Genomic DNA, 19286 nt, shown 5'->3' on the forward strand with positions numbered 1-19286 from the left:
GGGGAGCCCACACGGCCAGCGGCAGACCGGGAAGTGGATTGGAAATACTTCTGGTCCACTTCCAGGTCTGCTGCTAAGTACTCAGGGCCCCCCCCCCCCCCCCCACACAACTCCCTGGCTTGGTGATCAGCTGCAGGGGGACCCCGGGTGCCCCACCAGATCCAGGAGGCACCAGTCACTGACTGGTCCACTTCCGGGTCTGTCACCGAGCGTGTGGCGGACCCCACTGTGCTCCCGTGGGACGCTCCATCTGCCCCACCATCTTAGCGTTCACAAGCCATGCCTAGTACCTCGAGGTATGTAGAAAAAACATATAAAACTGTGTCTATGGCCTAATCATCAAATCTTTCTGAATCAAATCAGAGGCTTCCAATTTGATTCAGAGAGATTAATTGGTCTCCTGATTTGATTCAGAGATTTGGCTGCTGAATCAGGCCAAATCTCCGAATTGAATCAGCGACTGAAGCATTGCACAGCCCTACTGGCCTGCTCACGCTGTGTGCAGCAGGGGGAGTGCAGGGCAGCCCACATGGTAGGAGGGATTTGAGGGGAGGTGCCCTCTTGCCCATGTAGCATGCAGTCCCCTGAGTCTGTGGTATGCTTGGTGTGCAGCCCTACCAGGTCTGTTGCCCCTGCCTGCCCAGAAGTTGGACAGCTGTGCTTTAAACAATAATGTTGTTGGGGTTTCTTCATTTAGTTATTAACAGCATGATAGATACAAATATTGTGTTCAGGCTAAGGTTTTCAAAAGCGAGTACTGATTTTTGGGTGCTAAGCTTGAGACGCATTAAAGGAGCCTGATTTTGAGGAAGTCTTGATTTTTCTTTTCCTCTGAAGATCAAGTCTCTTAAGGTTTCTTACACTGGACATTCAAGCTCCTTAGTTAGCTTTATAAATACTGATTTACATCTATCAAACAGCATCAGAGGTTAAGATTAAGGAGAGGGTCTAAAGGTTTTTCCTTATGTTACTTAACTGCTGAAATTGTACTATTATATTTTTAGATTGGTGACAGCTTGTTATTCATCATATTTAGTCACTAAAGTCTGTTTTGTTTTCTAGTCTTGCAGGCCATCTCATTGAATGCGGTGCTCAGAGTACAGGTGGAATATTCACAGACTGGCATGCTGTACCAGACTGGTAGGGAGCTGTGTCAATAGCATAAACGTGTGTGTGTTGGAGTGACCAAAGAAAAATAGCCACTGAGTCCAAGTTTTCTGCTGTTTCTGTGTTCAGAGTTTTCTACCCCATGTCCTCTATTCTTTTGGTCTTCTAATATTTTTCCATTTCAAGACACTCTTGTAAAATATTAGTCTTCCTTACTGCCCTAATCTATCCTGATTATCTAGAGCTCACTGTGCTCCAATGGAGTCTTATTGCTGATTACAATAGTGGGCATTATCTGCCCATTTGTTGTTCTGTGCATTTTTTTTTCTATTTTTTTATTTTTTACTTTTTGGAAAGAACTGATATCATTCTTTTTGTCTTCATGCTTGATACTGGTAAGTTAGACATTATTTTGCCTATCCCTCAGTTGAATCACCAAGACTTTTTCCGCTATGAAATCCATTTTAGTACTGAGAGTAGTGTCTTTGCTATGGCTTTTGAACTCCTATAGCTTTTATGTAGGAAATGACACTAACCACATCAAAAGAAATATTCAGCATCTTGTCAGATCTTCTTTTCTCAGACAGTTGTTATTCAGATATGTCTTCCTACACCTCAGGATCCTATTTATTATCATGACTACTTAAAAATCAAATGAAAGAGTTTACTTTGATTCTATCATACCTGCTAGGCATCGAAGTGTACTCAGGTGCCTAAGTGTGATTCTGTTCAATTCTATTTGAGTCCCTGAAAATGCAGTAATAGATCTACTTTCATTATACCCCATCTGTTGAGAATGAGTTAGGACATGAAAACAGTGAGGAGAAGCAACACTTGCCCACCTTTTGTACTGACAGTTTTCCAGGGACTTGAGCACAGTGGAATAGGCTCATACTTAGGCACCTAAGTCCACTTATGTGTCTAATAGGTGGGAGAGAATTTGACCTTTAGGGTTCTTGGTAGCAGGACATAAGGCTGATATAGCCTTGCAGGACACGTTGGGAAATTTGGTCGTCACACCAGACGACAAAGCTAACATGTTTAACAATTTCTTTGCCTCTGTCTTTCTAAGTAGGGACCAGAACAGCCACCTCCCTGCTGGGCCCCCCTCGGGCCCCAGGGGAGGCACACCTGGGCCAAAGGTTAGCGAGGAACTAGTTAGGGAGCTTCTGGAGGGGCTGGACGTATTCAAGTCAGCCGGCCCAGACGATCTCCACCCTAGAGTCCTAAAGGGATTAGCCGAGGTCATTGCAGGACCCCTGGCACAGCTTTATGAGCACTCGTGGTGCTCTGGTGTGGTCCCAGAGGACTGGAAGAGGGCCAACGTGGTCCCCATCTTCAAAAAGGGGAGGAAGGAGGACCCAGGAGACTATAGGCCAGTTAGTCTTACCTCGATCCTAGGCAAGCTGTTTGAGAAAATTATGCTGGCACACATCCATGAGGGGCCAGCAGGGGACTGCATGCTTAGGAGCAACCAACATGGGTTCATCAGTGGCAGGTCCTGTCAGACCAACCTGGTGGCCTTCTACAATCAGATTACCAGATCATTAGATGCAGGGGTAGCAGTGAACATAGTCTTCCTGGACTTCCGGAAGGCATTCGACACTGTCTCTCATCCTGTTCTCATTAAGAAACTGGGGGACTGTGGTATCGACACAGTCAATTGGGTCGCCAACTGGCTGGAGGGCCGCACCCAGAGGGTGGTAGTGGATGGGTCCTTCTCAGCCTGGAAGGACGTGGGCAGTGGGGTTCCGCAGGGCTCGGTCCTCGGGCCCGCACTCTTCAACATCTCCATCAGCGATTTGGATGAGGGGGTAAAAAGCACCCTGTTCAAATTTGCTGATGACACTAAGGTGTGGGGGGATGTGGACACACTAGAAGGAAGCATCAGGCTACAATCAGACCTAGACAGGTTACAAAGGTGGGCGGATGTGAATAGGATGGGATTCAACACAGACAAATGCAAGGTGATGCACCTGGGGAGGAACAACCGGCACCATACCTACAGGTTGGGGAACTCCCCTCTTGTCAGCATGGAGGCGGAAAAGGATCTTGGAGTCATAACTGACTCCAAGATGAACATGGGCCGGCAGTGTGGGGATGCAGTCAGGAAGGCCAACCGTACCTTGTCATGCATCCACAGATGCATCTCGAGCAGGTCCAAAGAGGTGATCCTCCCCCTCTATGCGGCACTGGTCAGGCCGCAGTTGGAGTACTGCGTCCAGTTCTGGGCGCCGCACTTCAAGAGGGGTGTGGACAGCATGGAGAGGGTCCAGAGGACAGCCACTCGCATGATCAGGGGACAGCAGGGCAGGCCCTATGAGGAGAGGCTACGGGACCTGAACCTGTTCAGCCTCCACAAGAGAAGGCTGAGGGGGGATCTAGTGGCCTGTTATAAACTAGTCAGGGGGGATCAGCAGGCACTGGAGGAGTCACTATTCCCCTGTGCACTGCCAGGAGTGACCAGGAATAACAGTCACAAGCTGGCAGAGGGCAGGTTTAGGCTAGATATCAGGAAGTGCTACTTCACAGTCAGGGCAGCTAGGATCTGGAACCAACTTCCAAGAGAAGTGGTGCTAGCTCCTACCCTGGGGGTTTTTAAGAGGAGGTTGGATGAACATCTTGCTGGGGTCGTTTGACCCCAGTATTATTTCCTGCCATGGCAGGGGGTCGGACTAGATGATCTACTCAGGTCCCTTCTGACCCTAGAAACTATGAAACTATATTTATAGGCATATCCCCTCGATGACTATATCAAACTGTACTTTGAAACTGCTGTAACAGGGCACCATCCCCAGGGTGGTTGAAAACCCCTGGAGGCACTCCAGAGTCTCCTTTATTCTGATTTACTTCTGGAAACAGTCTCCCCTTCACTATCCTGCCATGTCTTGATGGTTCTTCTGGTTCTCAAATGGGAGGTTGCCCCAGGGCTTTCCTTACCTTGTCTTCACTCCAAAGAACACCAAGATGTGAGGATCTCCTCTCTTAGTGTAGGGGTGCTACAGGCTAATTCCATGGCTCCATAGCATCCCTACACTGTGCCCCATGCCTTGCAGATGTTACTGTTGTCACTGTTGGGGCTTCGGCCTCCCTAGCCTCTTTTCCCTTACTTTAGCTAGGCCATGTAGCTTTGTCCCACTGCATTGGGCCTGGCTTTAAAGCTTTAGCTCACATTTACACCAGGCCCCAGGTCCCTGTGTGGCTGCTGCCTAGCATTCTCTCTCTGCTCACTTTGGGCTCAGTAACTGCCTGAGCCTTGAGCCTGCCACTAGCAGGGCTCAAGGCTATCACATGTCTCTCAGGCATTAATGGAACCTCCAAAAACCTCCCCTTATTGTTCCAACCCAAACCGCTGGTTTAAACTATAACAGGAACGCTAAGCCCCTGGGCTATAACAAAGAAGAAAAATTAATACAGGCACCATGACTACTTACCCCATGTCTCTTTCTCTCTGGGTTGCTCTGTCCTGTGCCCCAGCCTGTAGAGCTGTTTTCTTTCAGTCTCTGGGACATTCAGGAGCCCACAATCAGCCACAGCCTGGGCTGGCTGTCCCCCAGCTGGCTCAACCCAGGGCTTATATAGCTGTGGCCTGAGCTCTTTCCTGGTCATGTGATAGCCCCCAGTCAGCTGACCAGGCTGCAGGTCTACCCTTTAACACCTGCTCTGCTGGCAAGCTATGCTCTGTAATCTCTGTTCTTAAAGGGGCTGCCCCACTTCCTAGTAACAGGGCTAGAGTTCCCTGTCACACTGCTTAAAAACTCCATACGACTGGGATTCCAGAAGAGCAATTTGTTTTATGAAATAAGGAGCAAAAAAAAGTATGTTTTCTCATAAAAATGCTGGTTAATTCTTTGTTTCTGTGAGGATCTGATATCATATGACAGAACTGTGTGGTTTAATTCAAATAGGTTTATAATATGTAACACTACATTAAATATACATGTACATAAACTGTATTAAAGGAAAATTAGCTTAAATCTACGTGTGGGTCGGTTTACCTTATGTATAATGTGTGTGTGTGGGTGGGTTTATTAACAAAACTGTGTACAATGTGTCATGGTAGTTAAAGTCAGGATGTTATTGTCATACTGGTGCTGATTGCATTTCCTTATGGAGTCCAACTCCCTGCACTGATGCAGGATTTGCTGTTCCTTAACCAGTCATTCTTCAGTGACATTTCTGGTTATTACAGTAATGATTAAAATGCAGTCACATTATCTTTGCTGTCAGTACATCACCAGCAAGTTTGCAAGGTTCACTGAAAGATGCAACAGCAGCTGGCAGATATGATTATACATCCTATAGTATAATTCTTACCTAGTATAGAAGAAACTAACTTTTTAACAGCTTTTTGAAAATGACTTGTATAATTTTGGCTCAACAAAGTCCTGGCTGGAATGATCTAGTTGGGGATGGTCCTGCTTTGAGTAGGGGGTTAAACTAGATGACCTCCTGAGATCCCTTTCAACCCTAATTTTCTATGATTCTAATTAAATTAAACATAATGTCTGTGCAATGCTGAATTATCTGCAATCAACTACCAAAACTCAGGAAATATAAGGGACCTCTATGTTGCCAGTAAGACATGATTTCTGTGTACATCTGCATGCGCCTTCATAGTTAATGCAAAAACCTCTCCAGAAAACCTCTATCAGAATTTTACCGCTTGGACTTGAGTTGTTAGAGCCCTTATCTTATTTTCTCTGTAGACTATACAGTAGGGCTGGGTACAAACATTAAATTTATTGTGCGTTAAGTGCACATAAAGTGATTTACAGCAGTAACAGACCAGACACATAAAACACTTTAAAAATGGAAGATCCTGCTCTAAATTAACCCTGGATGGATGTGGCATTAGACTAAAGCCCTTTAGGTTAGAGCACTTAATTGAATATCTGTACTATATCTCATCTTGAGTCAAAGTAGGTTGCATTCCCCCGATATCCCAAAGGCCCCTCTCTCTGGGCAGCTTGCTAGCTTCAACTGGTGCTCATCTCCTCTGGCTTAGCAAGACTTAAACCTGCCTCCATGCTGTCCCAGAGAGGAGACAGAAAAGGCTCTATCTTTCTACACAGCCAGTCAGGGAGTGGGGAAATAGAGCCTCTGTGCCATGCATTCTCCCCCGCTCCCCTGCAGATTGCTGGATTGGGGCTCCTTCCCCTCACTCCCAGTTGCCAGTGTGACGAAAAGCCAGGCCAGGCAGTCTCGTGCTGTAGCTGTCAAGAGCCTGGGGCAGGTGAGGAGTGGGAGCCCCCATGCTGCGTGGTGCCCCCAGATTGCTAGGTAGAGTCTTCAGGGGGGTCAGGCCGGATCTGCACAGTGGGGGTTCTACCCACCCAGGCCCAGTTCCCAGTGCAGGTAAAAGTTGGGCCAGGTAGTATCATGCTGCAGCTGCCAAGAGGCTGGGGTGGGTGGGGGAAGGGAGCCCCCCATGCCATGTGCCCCTGCCCCCCCAGATAGCTGAGTTGGGTCTTGGGGAGAGGGGACTGAGCCTGGTCCATGTGGTAGGGGGCTCCCTCCCCTCTGCCCCAGCTTCTTGACAGCTGCAGCCAGCAGCTGCAGCATGAAAGTGCCTGGCTCAGCTTTTGGCCATTCCAGGAGCTGGGAGTGGTGGGAAGGCGCCGTCTTGCTGAAAAGAACCAGTCTAGCCCCACCTGAGACCCAACCCAGCAATGGGAGGTGCTGCATGGCATGGGGGCTCGCTTCCCCACTTCCCCTGCAGCCACTGCTGACAGTCACCAGCTAATGGAGTGTGGGGCTTGGGAGAGGGGCTGCTCCAGCAGCTTTCTGGGGTTCATGTGGGAGTACCCCTCACCTGCGGGCCTTGGCCAGCACGGGCAGGCTCCACACTGAACAGTGAAAACAGAGAATTGCTCCATCTCTAACTTATAGCACTTTAAGTAAAACATGATGGTTAGAACATTTTCCCAAGGAGCTTTTTGAACATCCGTACTTAGCTTACATGGCAATCTCTCTCTCTTTCTTACAAACACACAATCAGGCACATAAAAAAATGGATTTGCTTCCAAGTTTGCATGTCATATTCTTATAGTATAGTTGGGCAATCTATACCCTGTCAACTCCTGAGAACAGAACATCCAAACGTATTGTTGAGAAGGAGTGAAAGGCATGAATTTGCCTAATCTGTAAACAAAAACAAAGCTGGAAGTTGTAGATCAAGATTTAGACCTACAAGCCTCTTGTTGATTGTTTAAATATATACAGCAAGCTTGAACATATGTAAACAAAGCTATTTAATTTAAACTTAGTAAAGCCACCGAAATCAGAGTTAAAGTCATCATTCTATCCTAAGTTATATTATGATATTTGCTTTAGCATTACAATAGAGCACTGGATGTGATACAGTTGTCCATGTGAAGCTTTACACTTTTATGAAAAATCTGTTACTAGCTGCAGTTGGAGACAATGTGATCTTATTTGGCTGCATAGAAGAGGGCTGAAATAAAGTAGTTCTTACAATTTTAATGTGGGTCTTTTGTAGCAGATGAATGCTTTGCTGTGCAAACTTACCCTTCTCTTAATAGTTCTTCTGTTTTTTATGAGCTGTTGAGAGTAATACAAAGTATTGAGGCAGTGCCCTAATTTTGAATTGTAAATTTATAAGCTGTTCTAATCGATTGAGGTTGGATTTCATTTTGTTGTTGTCTCGTTCATTATTGGTTTGCAGTGAATACAGGCACCAATAATTACACCATTCCTTTTATATAATTATGGCTTTATATTTAGTCAGAAATTCACTGACTGGTGTTGAGATATTTTTAGCAAACTGTTCTAGAGAGTGTTTTATGCTGTTACTGAACTCTTTGATACTATTAGCACTCCTGTTTAACATATTATGCACCATTGAAAGCAGGACTATATCCTGAAACAAAGGGAACTATTATGGTAGCAACATACTGAAGATGTACATTCCATGTGTCTGTTTCATTTAACCAAGGCAGTCCTGTTCCTGATTATTTGGTGGCTAGAAAATATTTGAAGAGCAAAACTAAATCCAGGAAAGAATTAAGTAAATCTAATTAGGAGAGTAATTACTTTGAGATGCTGATAATTACTGCCACTTTGCCCTAAGTCAAGAAGTTAAGATTAGTATGTAGCTCTTTTGGCCATAACCATACTCATCACAAATCATGGAGAGTCAAAGAGCAGTCAGTAGTTGCTGAGGGCTGTCTGCACTATCAGAGCCTGCTTACAGCTATAAAGGCAGAGACCCTCTCATGAAAACAAAGCATAGGCCAAAAGGAGGAGTTTTCCTGCTTGTGTATCTGTGTCATCTCCCCAGGCAGCATGAGCTAAGCTGATGTAAGCAGCCGTTCGTCAGTGTAGCTGAATCTACACCAGGGGTTTTACTGGTGATGTTGTATCAGTTGGGAGGGTGGGTATGGATTTTTTCACTTCTAGCTGCCAACAGAATTTTGCAGTGTAGACCTCAAATGTTATATCTTTCACAGAACACTTTTTAGTCTAGTCATGGATCCTGCTGTAAATGGACTTGTGACAGATGTCCAAAGATCAGGCTTTTTTGACTAGCTGTGGTCTACTGGGGCCACAGTGCACTGAATGCCACTTTATACTCATGTAGAATAGCAGAAAGGGAATTGACCCATGACCTTGGTTCCTTTCTTACTTCACACTACTCTCTTTAGACACTCTACCAATCATTTTTTTCAGTCAGATTTCTGAAGAAAACTTACCTTTACATGGCAGAACATTGAAGGATATTTCCTTTTAAAAAAAGGAAAAAAAGAGAATTATTTTTACCTTCCTGAGGGCTCATCTATTGTTGGTACTGCTTGGGATAGAATCCAAACCTAATTCACTGATGTACATTTTTTCTGGGGCTGGTAAGCCATATGTAAGTGTATACACATAAATACATTTGCCAGACTTCGCGGAGTACTCCAACTGTGGGTCAGTCTCCTCTCCAGTGAAATACGGTAGAATCTGGATCATTTGTTTCTGAGTGGTTTGCAACTTGCTTAATTCACAGCAGGTTTCTGAATTAAAAATAAGCCATTACTGTGGCTCCTTCTCTCTGCAGCTGAAGCAGTCTAGTGGTTCTGTGCACCTGATTAGAAAAAGTCACCCTTTGAAATTCAATTCATAGCAAAGAGCTTGGGTCACCTCCGCAGTCTGTACAGCTGTTTGCTCTGGCTGTCTATATCCCCAGGTACTTTGTAAATGCACACTTTCATGTAAAATAGATGGGTTCCACTGTATAAAATGAACCAGGAGGTTGTGGTTCCTCCTCATATCATTGCAAAACTGAGATAGTGGAAGCAACCCAAACACTTGCATGGAGAGGTATCATTTTCTGCTTTCTCCTGGTGAACACTTTAATCAATGACAGAACACTTTAATCAATGACATGTCAGGGACAAATAAGAAAATCCCACCTGTGCCACCTACAGATTAAGGGACTTAGTTTAAAGATGAAAAGCTTCATATCAGCTGGGTGGAGTTTAGAGCTATTAGAATAGCTTGCAGGAGGTCAGATGCCAATGGATCAGAGTTTGCAGGAGGTCAGATGCCACTGGTATTTATGGATGAAACCAGTACTTCAGGACACTGTTCAGCTTATGCAACTGGAACTCAGCATTCTCATCATCATGAGGGGAGAGTGTTCCACTGCCTGCCAGTCACCTACAGTGGGATCTAAACTGACAAAAATTTGAAGAAAGAACAAACAGTAACTTTATAGTATAAATATTGTTCTTTGAGATGTTTATAGTTAATGTAGCTCTCATAACCACTCTCTAGCCCTTTATAGCTGCTATAATTTTTGAATTGCCAGGGACTTAAGGGTGACTATAGCCATCCTGGCATTTGTGCCCTCCTGTGGTTCAAGAGGAGGCATAGAGTGCATTAGGCCTTTGCAAATAGAGAAGTATTCAGTTCGGATTTGAATTCGGCTGATTCAGAGGACAGTGATTCGATTTGGAGATTCGGATCACTGTCCCGGATTGATTTGGCTGAATCGGCTTTGGAAGATTAGGTGCTGATTCAGAGAGATTCAGTTATTTGGCCATAGACTATAATGGGGAATCATTGAAATACCTATAACTTTGTCATTTTATGGCAGATTTGGATAAAAACTGCAGGAATGGTAGCCTCTTCTGAGGGCATGAAGTCTGCCAAGTTTAAAGGAGATAAATGCAGGGGTTTATGGGAAACTACACCTCTAGGCGCTGACAAGCAAAACTCATGAAATGTGTGACTTTGTGTGTGTGTTAAGGCACAGTGGGATGAAATTTTGCAGGGATGGTAGCTGTTTTTATGTCCCTCCCCAGAGCACTGTAATTGGAAGGGAACTCAGGGAAAGTCACTGGCCAGCTACAGATGTCAGTCTTGCCCGCCCTGCTCCCTGTCCCTCTTTTCAGTTTCTGTTCCCCTGAAAGACTGCCTTCTGAGTCTCCAAATTTTTTTCCAAAACTTTTCTGAATCGATTTGGAGGCTCTGAATTTATTTGGATGGTTTTTTTGGTCTCCCGATTCAGTTCGTACTCCATGATTCAGCCTCCAAATCGGGCTGAATCTTCTCCGAATCGAATCGGCCACTGAAGCTTTGCACACCCCTGGAGTGCACAAATGACCCTCTTTGGAGCTGCTAGTCAAAATAATCTGATCCTATGTACATAATGCATGTGCACGCTTGCAGTGAATCCACACTAACTACAAGGTCTCAAAGGCCAACAATCACTCTGTAAGGAAACTAACTGTTCTTTTTGGAGGGTTTTTGGAATGTGCTAGTTAGTATTTTCTAACTAACATTCTAAAACAAGTTTTGGACAAAGTAGGTTGTGCTTTATTAAGGTTAGCTTGTTAAGTTGAAGTTAGTAGGGAGCTTAAGCTTCCTTAGCTAGTATGCTCTAACAAAGAACTTGCCATGTCTCTACTAGTTTTAGAATGTATCAGAACATGTCCTCTAACATGTTCTTAAAGAATACCTTTAACCTTCTACAAGATGCATCTCCTTTCATTTCTTGCTAGCCGAAATGCCTGATAGGAGAGAAATGGATGAAGTTCTGGCCACAGTAGGTTTTTTTGGATTTTGTTTCTGATGTTTTGTTTCATTCAAGCTACCAGACACCATCTCAATTTTACAATAAAAATATTGAGAAAATACATGTGTGAGGCAAGGATTTCTTGCCTCTTACATCCCTATCCGTGATATTTTTATTGGACCAAGTACATAGTTGGTATAGAGTCAGACAAGCTTTCACATGCCAGACATTCTTCATCAGGTCTGAGGAGCGAAAGCCAGCACAGAATAGTTTTTGTCAGGTCTGAAGAGAAGAATGTCTTGCATATGAAACCTTGTCTAATTCTATCTCAACTATGCAGTTGGTCCAGTAAAAGGTATCACTGTAGAAAATCCTTGCCTGTTGTATAATTCATGACCATTGCAACTACAACATCAGTACAAATTTTATATAATAGACACAAATATTTTTAAGATGCCTTCTTGTAAATCTAGAACATATATAGTGACTTAATATTATCTCATTCAACACAAGACTTATGAGACAATCAACAATTCATGCCACAATTTCATCCAAAAATTTGTCTGCTTTTTCAAAACTTATTTATGCTATTTGCTTCTGTTGTGGACTTTGGCTGTTTCCATATTTGAGCGAATTGTTATGTCAAGAAATTGCAATTGTTTCCTTTAAATTTAACCTCCAACCTCTTGTTTTAAAATTGCTTCATCAAATAGCATTACTGAAATCATATTAACTTCCCTTCAGAATTTTGTGTATTGCTATATAATGCTTCCTTCTGTGAGATTTTTCTTGTAATCAAACTATAGTTTTAGGCCAAAGTAATTCTCTTAATAATGGGTATACTATGAACCTTGGACTCCATCATTATAGCTGTCCTTTGGCAAAGTTCAATTACACCACAGACACTGAGTATTTCCTTTGCTATACCAATGAGGATTGCAACAGTTTGCTAAACTGGGTAATGCCAGATCATTGCATCTTGGGTGATAAACATCTGCAATCTGGATTTTTACTAATTCAGTCTGCCAGGGCCTGGAGCAAGTGAGGGTCATTTTTCATGTAGCAGTGTTGGCCAGGGAGGGGAATGACCAAAGTGCCAGAACAGGTCAAACCCAGGGCAACTTCTCTGCTAGGGCTTTGTGAGCTGTGACCACAATTTTAAGTTACTGTCCCATGATAGAAACCCAAGGCAGGGGGGCAGTGGATCAGTCTAATTATTTTCTTGCAATGAATCCCCAGAGTTTAGTCTGTAAAAGGACAAGGGTTTACTCTGTAATAGGGCTGGATAGAAAACAAGAATTCCATTTCATTTCATGAAAAAATTTTGAAATTTTGACATTTGGTTTAATTCTCATGCAGATAAAAATGAGACCTTTTGCATGTTTTTCATAAAACAGCAGAGAGAGAGTCACAGAATAGCAACTGCTAACCATAGATGTTGAAGAAACATTTATGTCTCTGCTCTAGATCAGGTAGAGCAGAGTGAATGTGTGTCTCTTTCTCTTTACTAAATTAGAAATCCCAGAACTAGAAAAACCTTTCATTGAAAAATTCCTGCAGAGCTGTAGTTTGTATCACTTTGTGAAATTGGGGATGACTAAGCTCATATTCTCTTTACCACCCTTTTATCCATTATAAGTGCTTATATATCACAAAAATATTTCCAGTGTTTTTTTTGAAAACCAGGCATATTTCTGATCATGCCACTGTAACCCAATGATGTTATGTATCACAAGCTAGGAATATCTCATTGCCCAGATATGACCACATCAATTTTGGTGACACACCTTACAATTTGTTGATTTATGAACTTATTTAAATATTTCTCCATAGGTTTTTATCTGTTGTACCAAGTTTGCTTGTACTCTTCTATGTGCTTTCTTTGTCTGTTGTACGAGCTTGCATTAATTGTGTCCATCTCAGTGTGTTTTTTAATAGATTTCAAATGTTTTGATGTACTCTATTGCCTTCTACAGATCTTTACTTCTTAATTTCTTCTGCCCCAGGTCTGCCTTGTGGTCAGCATACCATATTTTCTTGCATACCACATGCCTGCAAATAATTCACACACCATGTTTTGGGAAGGCAGAATGAAAAAAAAAAAGGACTTCTCTAGAGTTATGGCTGCATAAAGCAGGGACAGAACCCAAACTTCAGCTTGCACAACATCCCTTTCCTATTCAGGTAAAACCTTTTCACAGTTGGAATTGGCAGCAGCTTGGCTGCTCAGCCAAAAGCTGAGGCTAACTGTGGATGAAGACTGGAGTCCATGGTTGTATCTAGGATTTTGAGAAATGCCAAAACAGCTTGCAGGGCTGTGAAATTGGAGAAGAGAGAATAGGGCTAGCAAACAGGCAACAACATTTCTGAACAAAGGATTGCTTGATCTGGATTAGTGGAATGTCAAGACTATTAAAAAGGGGATAGGGACATTAACACCCGTGGAGTGAAGAGCTATTAGCAGGAATCCAGTAGATAATAATGAGCCATCAAGTCAATTGACTGAATCAGTGTTGTCTGAATATAAGTGCATTGCTGCTAGGCAGTTGGTTTTGAACTTCAGGCAGAGCACTGTATGTGTGGAAGCATTATTGTTAAAGCATAGTTCCCACGGAGCGCTGAGTACCAGTATGCTTTTAGAACATCTCTGCAAGGAGATAAGATACCTGTCTCACTGTTTCCATATATTATGTATTACAGTGTATTCTGTTACAGTCTAGCAAATGATTGCACATGAGGACACTTCTTTAGTTTCTTTCTTTTTTCTTTTTAAAATAACCTGAGAAATTCCATTAATTAATGTGTTTAAAAGGAAATTGAAGTTGCCAAGTGAAACACTCAAAGTTCCGAAATACTTATTTCTGTAGACTTTAGAGACATACTACATTTTCCCTTGGTCTAGTTATTGAAGTCAAATAAGCTTTTCTGGTATTTATTTTCACTACTATTCCATATCCATATCTTGACATTTTGTTTTTAATAGCCAACAAAAACTTCTATCATCATACACACTTGATTCAACCTCTTACCAGCAGAGTTTGTGACCAGTGAAAACCCTTTAGTACATTGCCTGGGAACTAAACAGATTCAGTTAACTTATATTGGAATCAGGAATGAAAATGTGGCTCAATTTAAAAAAAAAAGAGTTTCTTCTAAGCAACCTGCGTTTAGGTAGAATGTCTGCCCCTCAACTTCAGAGACTCACACTGAATGACATAAGCAATTAAATTTAAACAAAAAATGCAACCATTCCAAGTATTGCTGCTGGGCCTGGTAAGTGTTGTGTCTATTATAAGGAGACTTGCACCCACAACTAGAGTAAGGATTCTGGCTGACAGGATTTCTTAACTGATTCCTGCACTGCCCCTTTTATTCTGGGAGCTATGCTGGGTCTGACTAACAGGCAATAATCCCTCTTAAAGGAAGTGAACACTTATATTTTGAAGAATTAGATTTGCATGGGTGCTTTGAGAAGGCTAGATCCAACCTTCAGGAAGGGTGTTTAATATCTCTGTTTTATGTCATTTATTGTATTCAGTACAGAGAGGCAGCATGGTATAATGATGTGGGGCAATGCACTAGTAGCCAAGAACTCCCTAGTTCTAGTCCACCCTCTCTCACTGACTTGTTTCATGGCCTTGGGCAGTCACTTTGTCTTCCTGGGCCTGTTCCCTACTTGTAAAACTGGGCTGCTACCTCAAAGACCAGATAATGAAACATCTTTCCTATTTGTCCTCTTATATTACCCTATTTTCCAAATGTGGTACAATGTTAAACTTCCTGATCTGTAACTGCAGTTTGTCTCTTAATCCTTTTTCTAAATAATGGAGTTATGTTTGTAGCTTCCCATTGCTAAGGAATCTCTCCAGGCTCCCATGAACTTTACATATGTCAATTAAGAGGTCATTGGTTTCTTCGCTTACTTCCTTTAAAATGTTGTGTCTATATATTATCCAGACTTTGTCCATCTAACCTTTTTGCAACCAGTTTTGTTATATGTACAATACACTACCCATATTAGAGCCAGAGTATAAAAATAAAATGAACAAACTGTTTTAAGGATGCACTTAGGGCCTTGATGATCACTGGCTTCAGTGGGAATGCTCATACCCACACCACTTAGCATTAGACCTTTAGAAAGACTTGGGGGAAGAGAGGGTGGGCTGCGGCTAGTTAGTTGCTTTAATTCTATCATTTACTCTTTTCCTGTCTTTGGAAAATTTTACTTGGGCAGATCTCCACCTTCTTGTGGCCTTTTTAAAAGTTATAAAAGCTTTGCTTTAATTTCCGATATCTTTTTGATCACTGCTTCTACTCAGAAAAGTTATTTAAAACAAAAAAGAGCATTTAAAACGAGTTAAGTAGGTCTTTAGATTTCCTCCAGATACCCATGAAGAGCCCACTGCACTTCAGCAGTGATGGCACTGTATCTGTTAACGCCTTTTGTTTATTTCTTGGTATTTCCCTGTGCAATTAGATTGTGTTGTTCTTTGTCAGAGTGCTTTCCCCCCCCCCCTTGCTTTGCATCACATTTCTCTTCCCTTTCGAGTTTTATAATCTTATAGGGCAGAATTTTGTCTTAGTAATTGCTTTAAATATCTTCTGTTTTCTGTTATTACTTTTACAATGTGCAGAGAATTGCTTTAATGGCTTGAATTAATGCTTTGTCTCCAAGATCTTTCAGTTTATCTTTTACTGCTATAGAATTACTTCTCTCTATCTTACAGTCTTGGTTTTCCCTCTTCTTTCCATTTTAACTGGTCTACCATAGTAGTCAGTGTCTTCCCAGTCAAGCTGTATGTCCAGTTCTTCATCTCCATTTTCTTTGGTCAAAAGGTCACATCCTTCATCTCCATTTTATTTCTACTGTGTATTTTCATGAGTCTCTATTACTTTACTACTTTTCCTACATCTCTAACCACTTGTTTAGCATCTCTGTCTATGGCTTTTTTTTCACCCCTCTTATAGTTAAAGTGGGTGTCTGTTAGGGTTCTGTTTCCAGTTTCATCAAAATTGTATTGCTAAGCAATAAATAAGATTATTAAATGAGTATGTGTTCTTATTATCTTAGCTAGTTTTATTCTGTGCAGTGTATTCAATGTTTACCTGAACTTGTGTGTAAGAAAATCCTCTGATGTGTTCTGACTGTTACTAGTTATTGATATTTTGTCATTATCATAAAGAGGCTGATGGCAGTTGCTACATGTTAATTGATTAATGATACTTTTTTCCCCTCTTACTCTGAACATTGACCTTTTTAATGTTTTAATTCTTTAGGCATAACATGGGGTTTCCCATAGTTGAATTTTCTTCTGATGGACACTTTATTATATCCAAGCCACCAGACACAGGAGGCCTAGTCTCTTTCGGTACTGTGGCTGAACAATTGGTGTATGAAATTGGCAACCCTCAACGTTATCTCTTACCAGATGTCACATGTGACTTTTCTCAAGTGTCCATTACTGAAATTCCAGGTTAGTGCTGCTGCAAAAAGAGGACCCTCATTTTGAGTATAAAAACAGTCAATAACAGTTTTATGTTGGCATACTAAGGTACTTAACATAGTTTCCACATTTTCTCTACAACTTTATTTAAGTCTGTTCTTTTGAAACACAGTTCTACCACACAAGGATTCACTTTATACCTATTTTTTTAAATTTATATCAACCCATTAAACCTGCTCCTTGACTAGCCCATATTTTATCATAATTTATTTTCTTAAAATAAATATAACACTCTCACTAGGTCTATAAACCGTCTATTTCTGCAGGACTTTAATATTTTTCGATGCGTTATTGTGAAAATATTCTTTCAGATTTCATTGAAGTTTAATTCCAGTTCACCTTCCTTTTGTTATTGATCCGCTTGTTGTCTCTCTCTCTCATACACACACACTCACACACAGACACTCACACGGACATACACGAACACACACACAGATGCAAGCAGGTATAGGAAGTCACTACTGAGGGCATGATAAAGGTTACATGATAAAGGTTTGTTTTCAATCCACTTGACTGAGTCACCTTAAAAGGAGTCATAGCTCAATTTAAAAAAAACCTATGTATATAACTACCCTCTAAAATATTATCAACTATGAACTATGTCAACAGAAGCAGAAATATTATGTTCACTCTAGCTTTACTTTTAAGTCCAAATCTGAATGTCAGACTACAAGATTAAAAGCCTGGATAAACAACCTAGTTAAACTTCTTTAAGTAATTTGTCTTTTTAATTGTATTTCCCATCTATCGTTGAAGGTTTTTTCTACAGCTTATTCACTATAGCATTTTGAACATTATAAAATTCCAAAGGTTACATTTTAAGAATAAGGTTAACTTAAAATTATACAACATAATCAAATGACAGAATGTCTGATAAGGCCAACTTGCTTCTTTTAGTAACTTTTTTATTTAAAAAAATAGAACCCTAACCTTCCAATGAACTTTTAGCTTGTAAATGACCCAATATGACACATTTGAACTTAAAATGAACTTTCACATGAACTTTCAGTTATTCATTCTAGAAATATAACAGATGTAAAATAGGCAGATTTCTTAAATATTTTTAGTTTGAAGTTCTTTGACACATCTACCAGGAGGAACAGGGAAGGCCAGCTATTTTTTCTGTTTACATTGCTCATTTTATTGTACCACAGTGTTAGTTACAACACATACAATTCAGGTTTGAACTAAAAGGTTCTGCGTTGTTTTTGTTGATAGATATTGTGGGTTTTTTTCTTTACCTGGTATAAAAAACCTGCAGATATTTAGTCTGATTACAGAGATACTGTTTTATAATAGAAGGGAGGCAAATAATTTAAACCAGCCTTTCTGAAGGACCATTGTTATTATTTTGAAAGTGATGATTAAGATGATTATTCAAATACAATTGTTCTTCCAGACATGTTAGAAGAAGTTTTATCTTTTTTTACCTTAATCCTCTGTTTGTAGAAAGTCTTTAACTATTCTGCTAAACAACTTTATGCACCTATTTGGTAGAGCTGAGCTGCACCTTATTTACATATGCATAAGTTTCCATTATTGTGTTTGATTTAATACTGGTGTGAGGTTAGGGACAGAAGTTACACATGAACCAGTTTAAGTGAACTGAAACAGAACAGAAGTTCATTGCCTATAAGCCACTTTCAAAATGGCCAAAACCAGTGTAAGATAAACCTCATTGGTTGTAGTATCAGACTTAACTGATTTAGGTCAGACTAGTTTATGGAACTTCTGTTTTATATCCCTTCCCAATTCAAGTTAATTCACAGTCCCCCAGCATCCCAGAATGCTTTGTAATCCCGAGATGTGCTGTCTGCTCCAGTATTGCAAAACTAAGGCACTAAAGCCTCTGCTTCCTGCCAGCCTGGTGGGATGTGGGAGGGCAAGGGAACAGATCTCAAGACCCCCTACCCCCCAAATCCCACTGTCTGTACAGGACAAAGGGAAGGAAAGCCCCAGCAGTGGGAGCTTATTGTCCTTGCAGCAACCGGCAAGCAGCTCGCTGGCCTAGGATCAGCTCAGCCCTGCCCCCTCTCCAGCCCCTGGCTGTGAGAGGCAGGGGTTTGGGGGGAAACACACCAGCTCAGCTGAGCACTGGCTTCCCCAGCTGGGGTCTGCCCAGTGCTGGTGGGGGGAAGCCCCACTGGGGCTTTTCACTCCCCTACAGCCTGGCTTGCCAGGCTGGAATGGGCTCATAACCACCCCTTCCCCAGCCCCCCTGCCTTTGAGAGGTAGGGGAGAAGGGAGGGGAATTCACGCTCTCCCTGGCCCCCCAGCATCTGCCTGGCATGAGGCAGTGAAAGCCCCTACCAGGGGCTTTTCATAGCCCGGTGAGCCAAGTGGGGAACAGTTCCACTCCCTCCTGGTGAGGAGGCAGGACTGAGCTAATCCCAGCCTGACTTGCTGGGTTGTGGCATTATGAAAAGTCTCCAGTGGGGGCTTACTACCCCATACTAGGCAGACCCCGCTGTGGGGGTTTGTGCCAGGCTGAGCCACCTTCCCCTCCCCACCCCTCCAGTTTCTCATAGGGGTGGGCCTGAGCACATGCCAATTTGGTGTGCCATTGGGCTGGATTTAGCTCTTAGGCAGCTGGCCATGATGGGTGGTGCATGTGAGCACTCCCCCAGGCTCCTGGCCTTGGCTAGTTCAGG

At 42.2% G+C, this 19286-nt stretch overlaps 1 protein-coding gene across 1 annotated transcript in view; it reads left to right on the forward strand.

Annotated features, from left to right (window-relative positions):
* The window catches only part of LOC149870541 (uncharacterized), a 115025-nt gene that overhangs the window by 20304 nt on the left and 75435 nt on the right, over positions 1-19286 (forward strand). Inside the window, exons 8-9 of the mRNA XM_090036447.1 lie at positions 1063-1140; positions 16409-16605. Of these exons, the coding sequence (XP_089892573.1) occupies positions 1063-1140; positions 16409-16605 (275 nt within the window). The remainder of the gene's footprint in view (positions 1-1062; positions 1141-16408; positions 16606-19286) is intronic.

Source organism: Crocodylus siamensis, chromosome 2 (genome assembly GCF_052110815.1).
Source record: "Crocodylus siamensis isolate JL-2025a chromosome 2, ASM5211081v1, whole genome shotgun sequence".
Classification (NCBI taxonomy): Eukaryota; Metazoa; Chordata; order Crocodylia; family Crocodylidae; genus Crocodylus; species Crocodylus siamensis.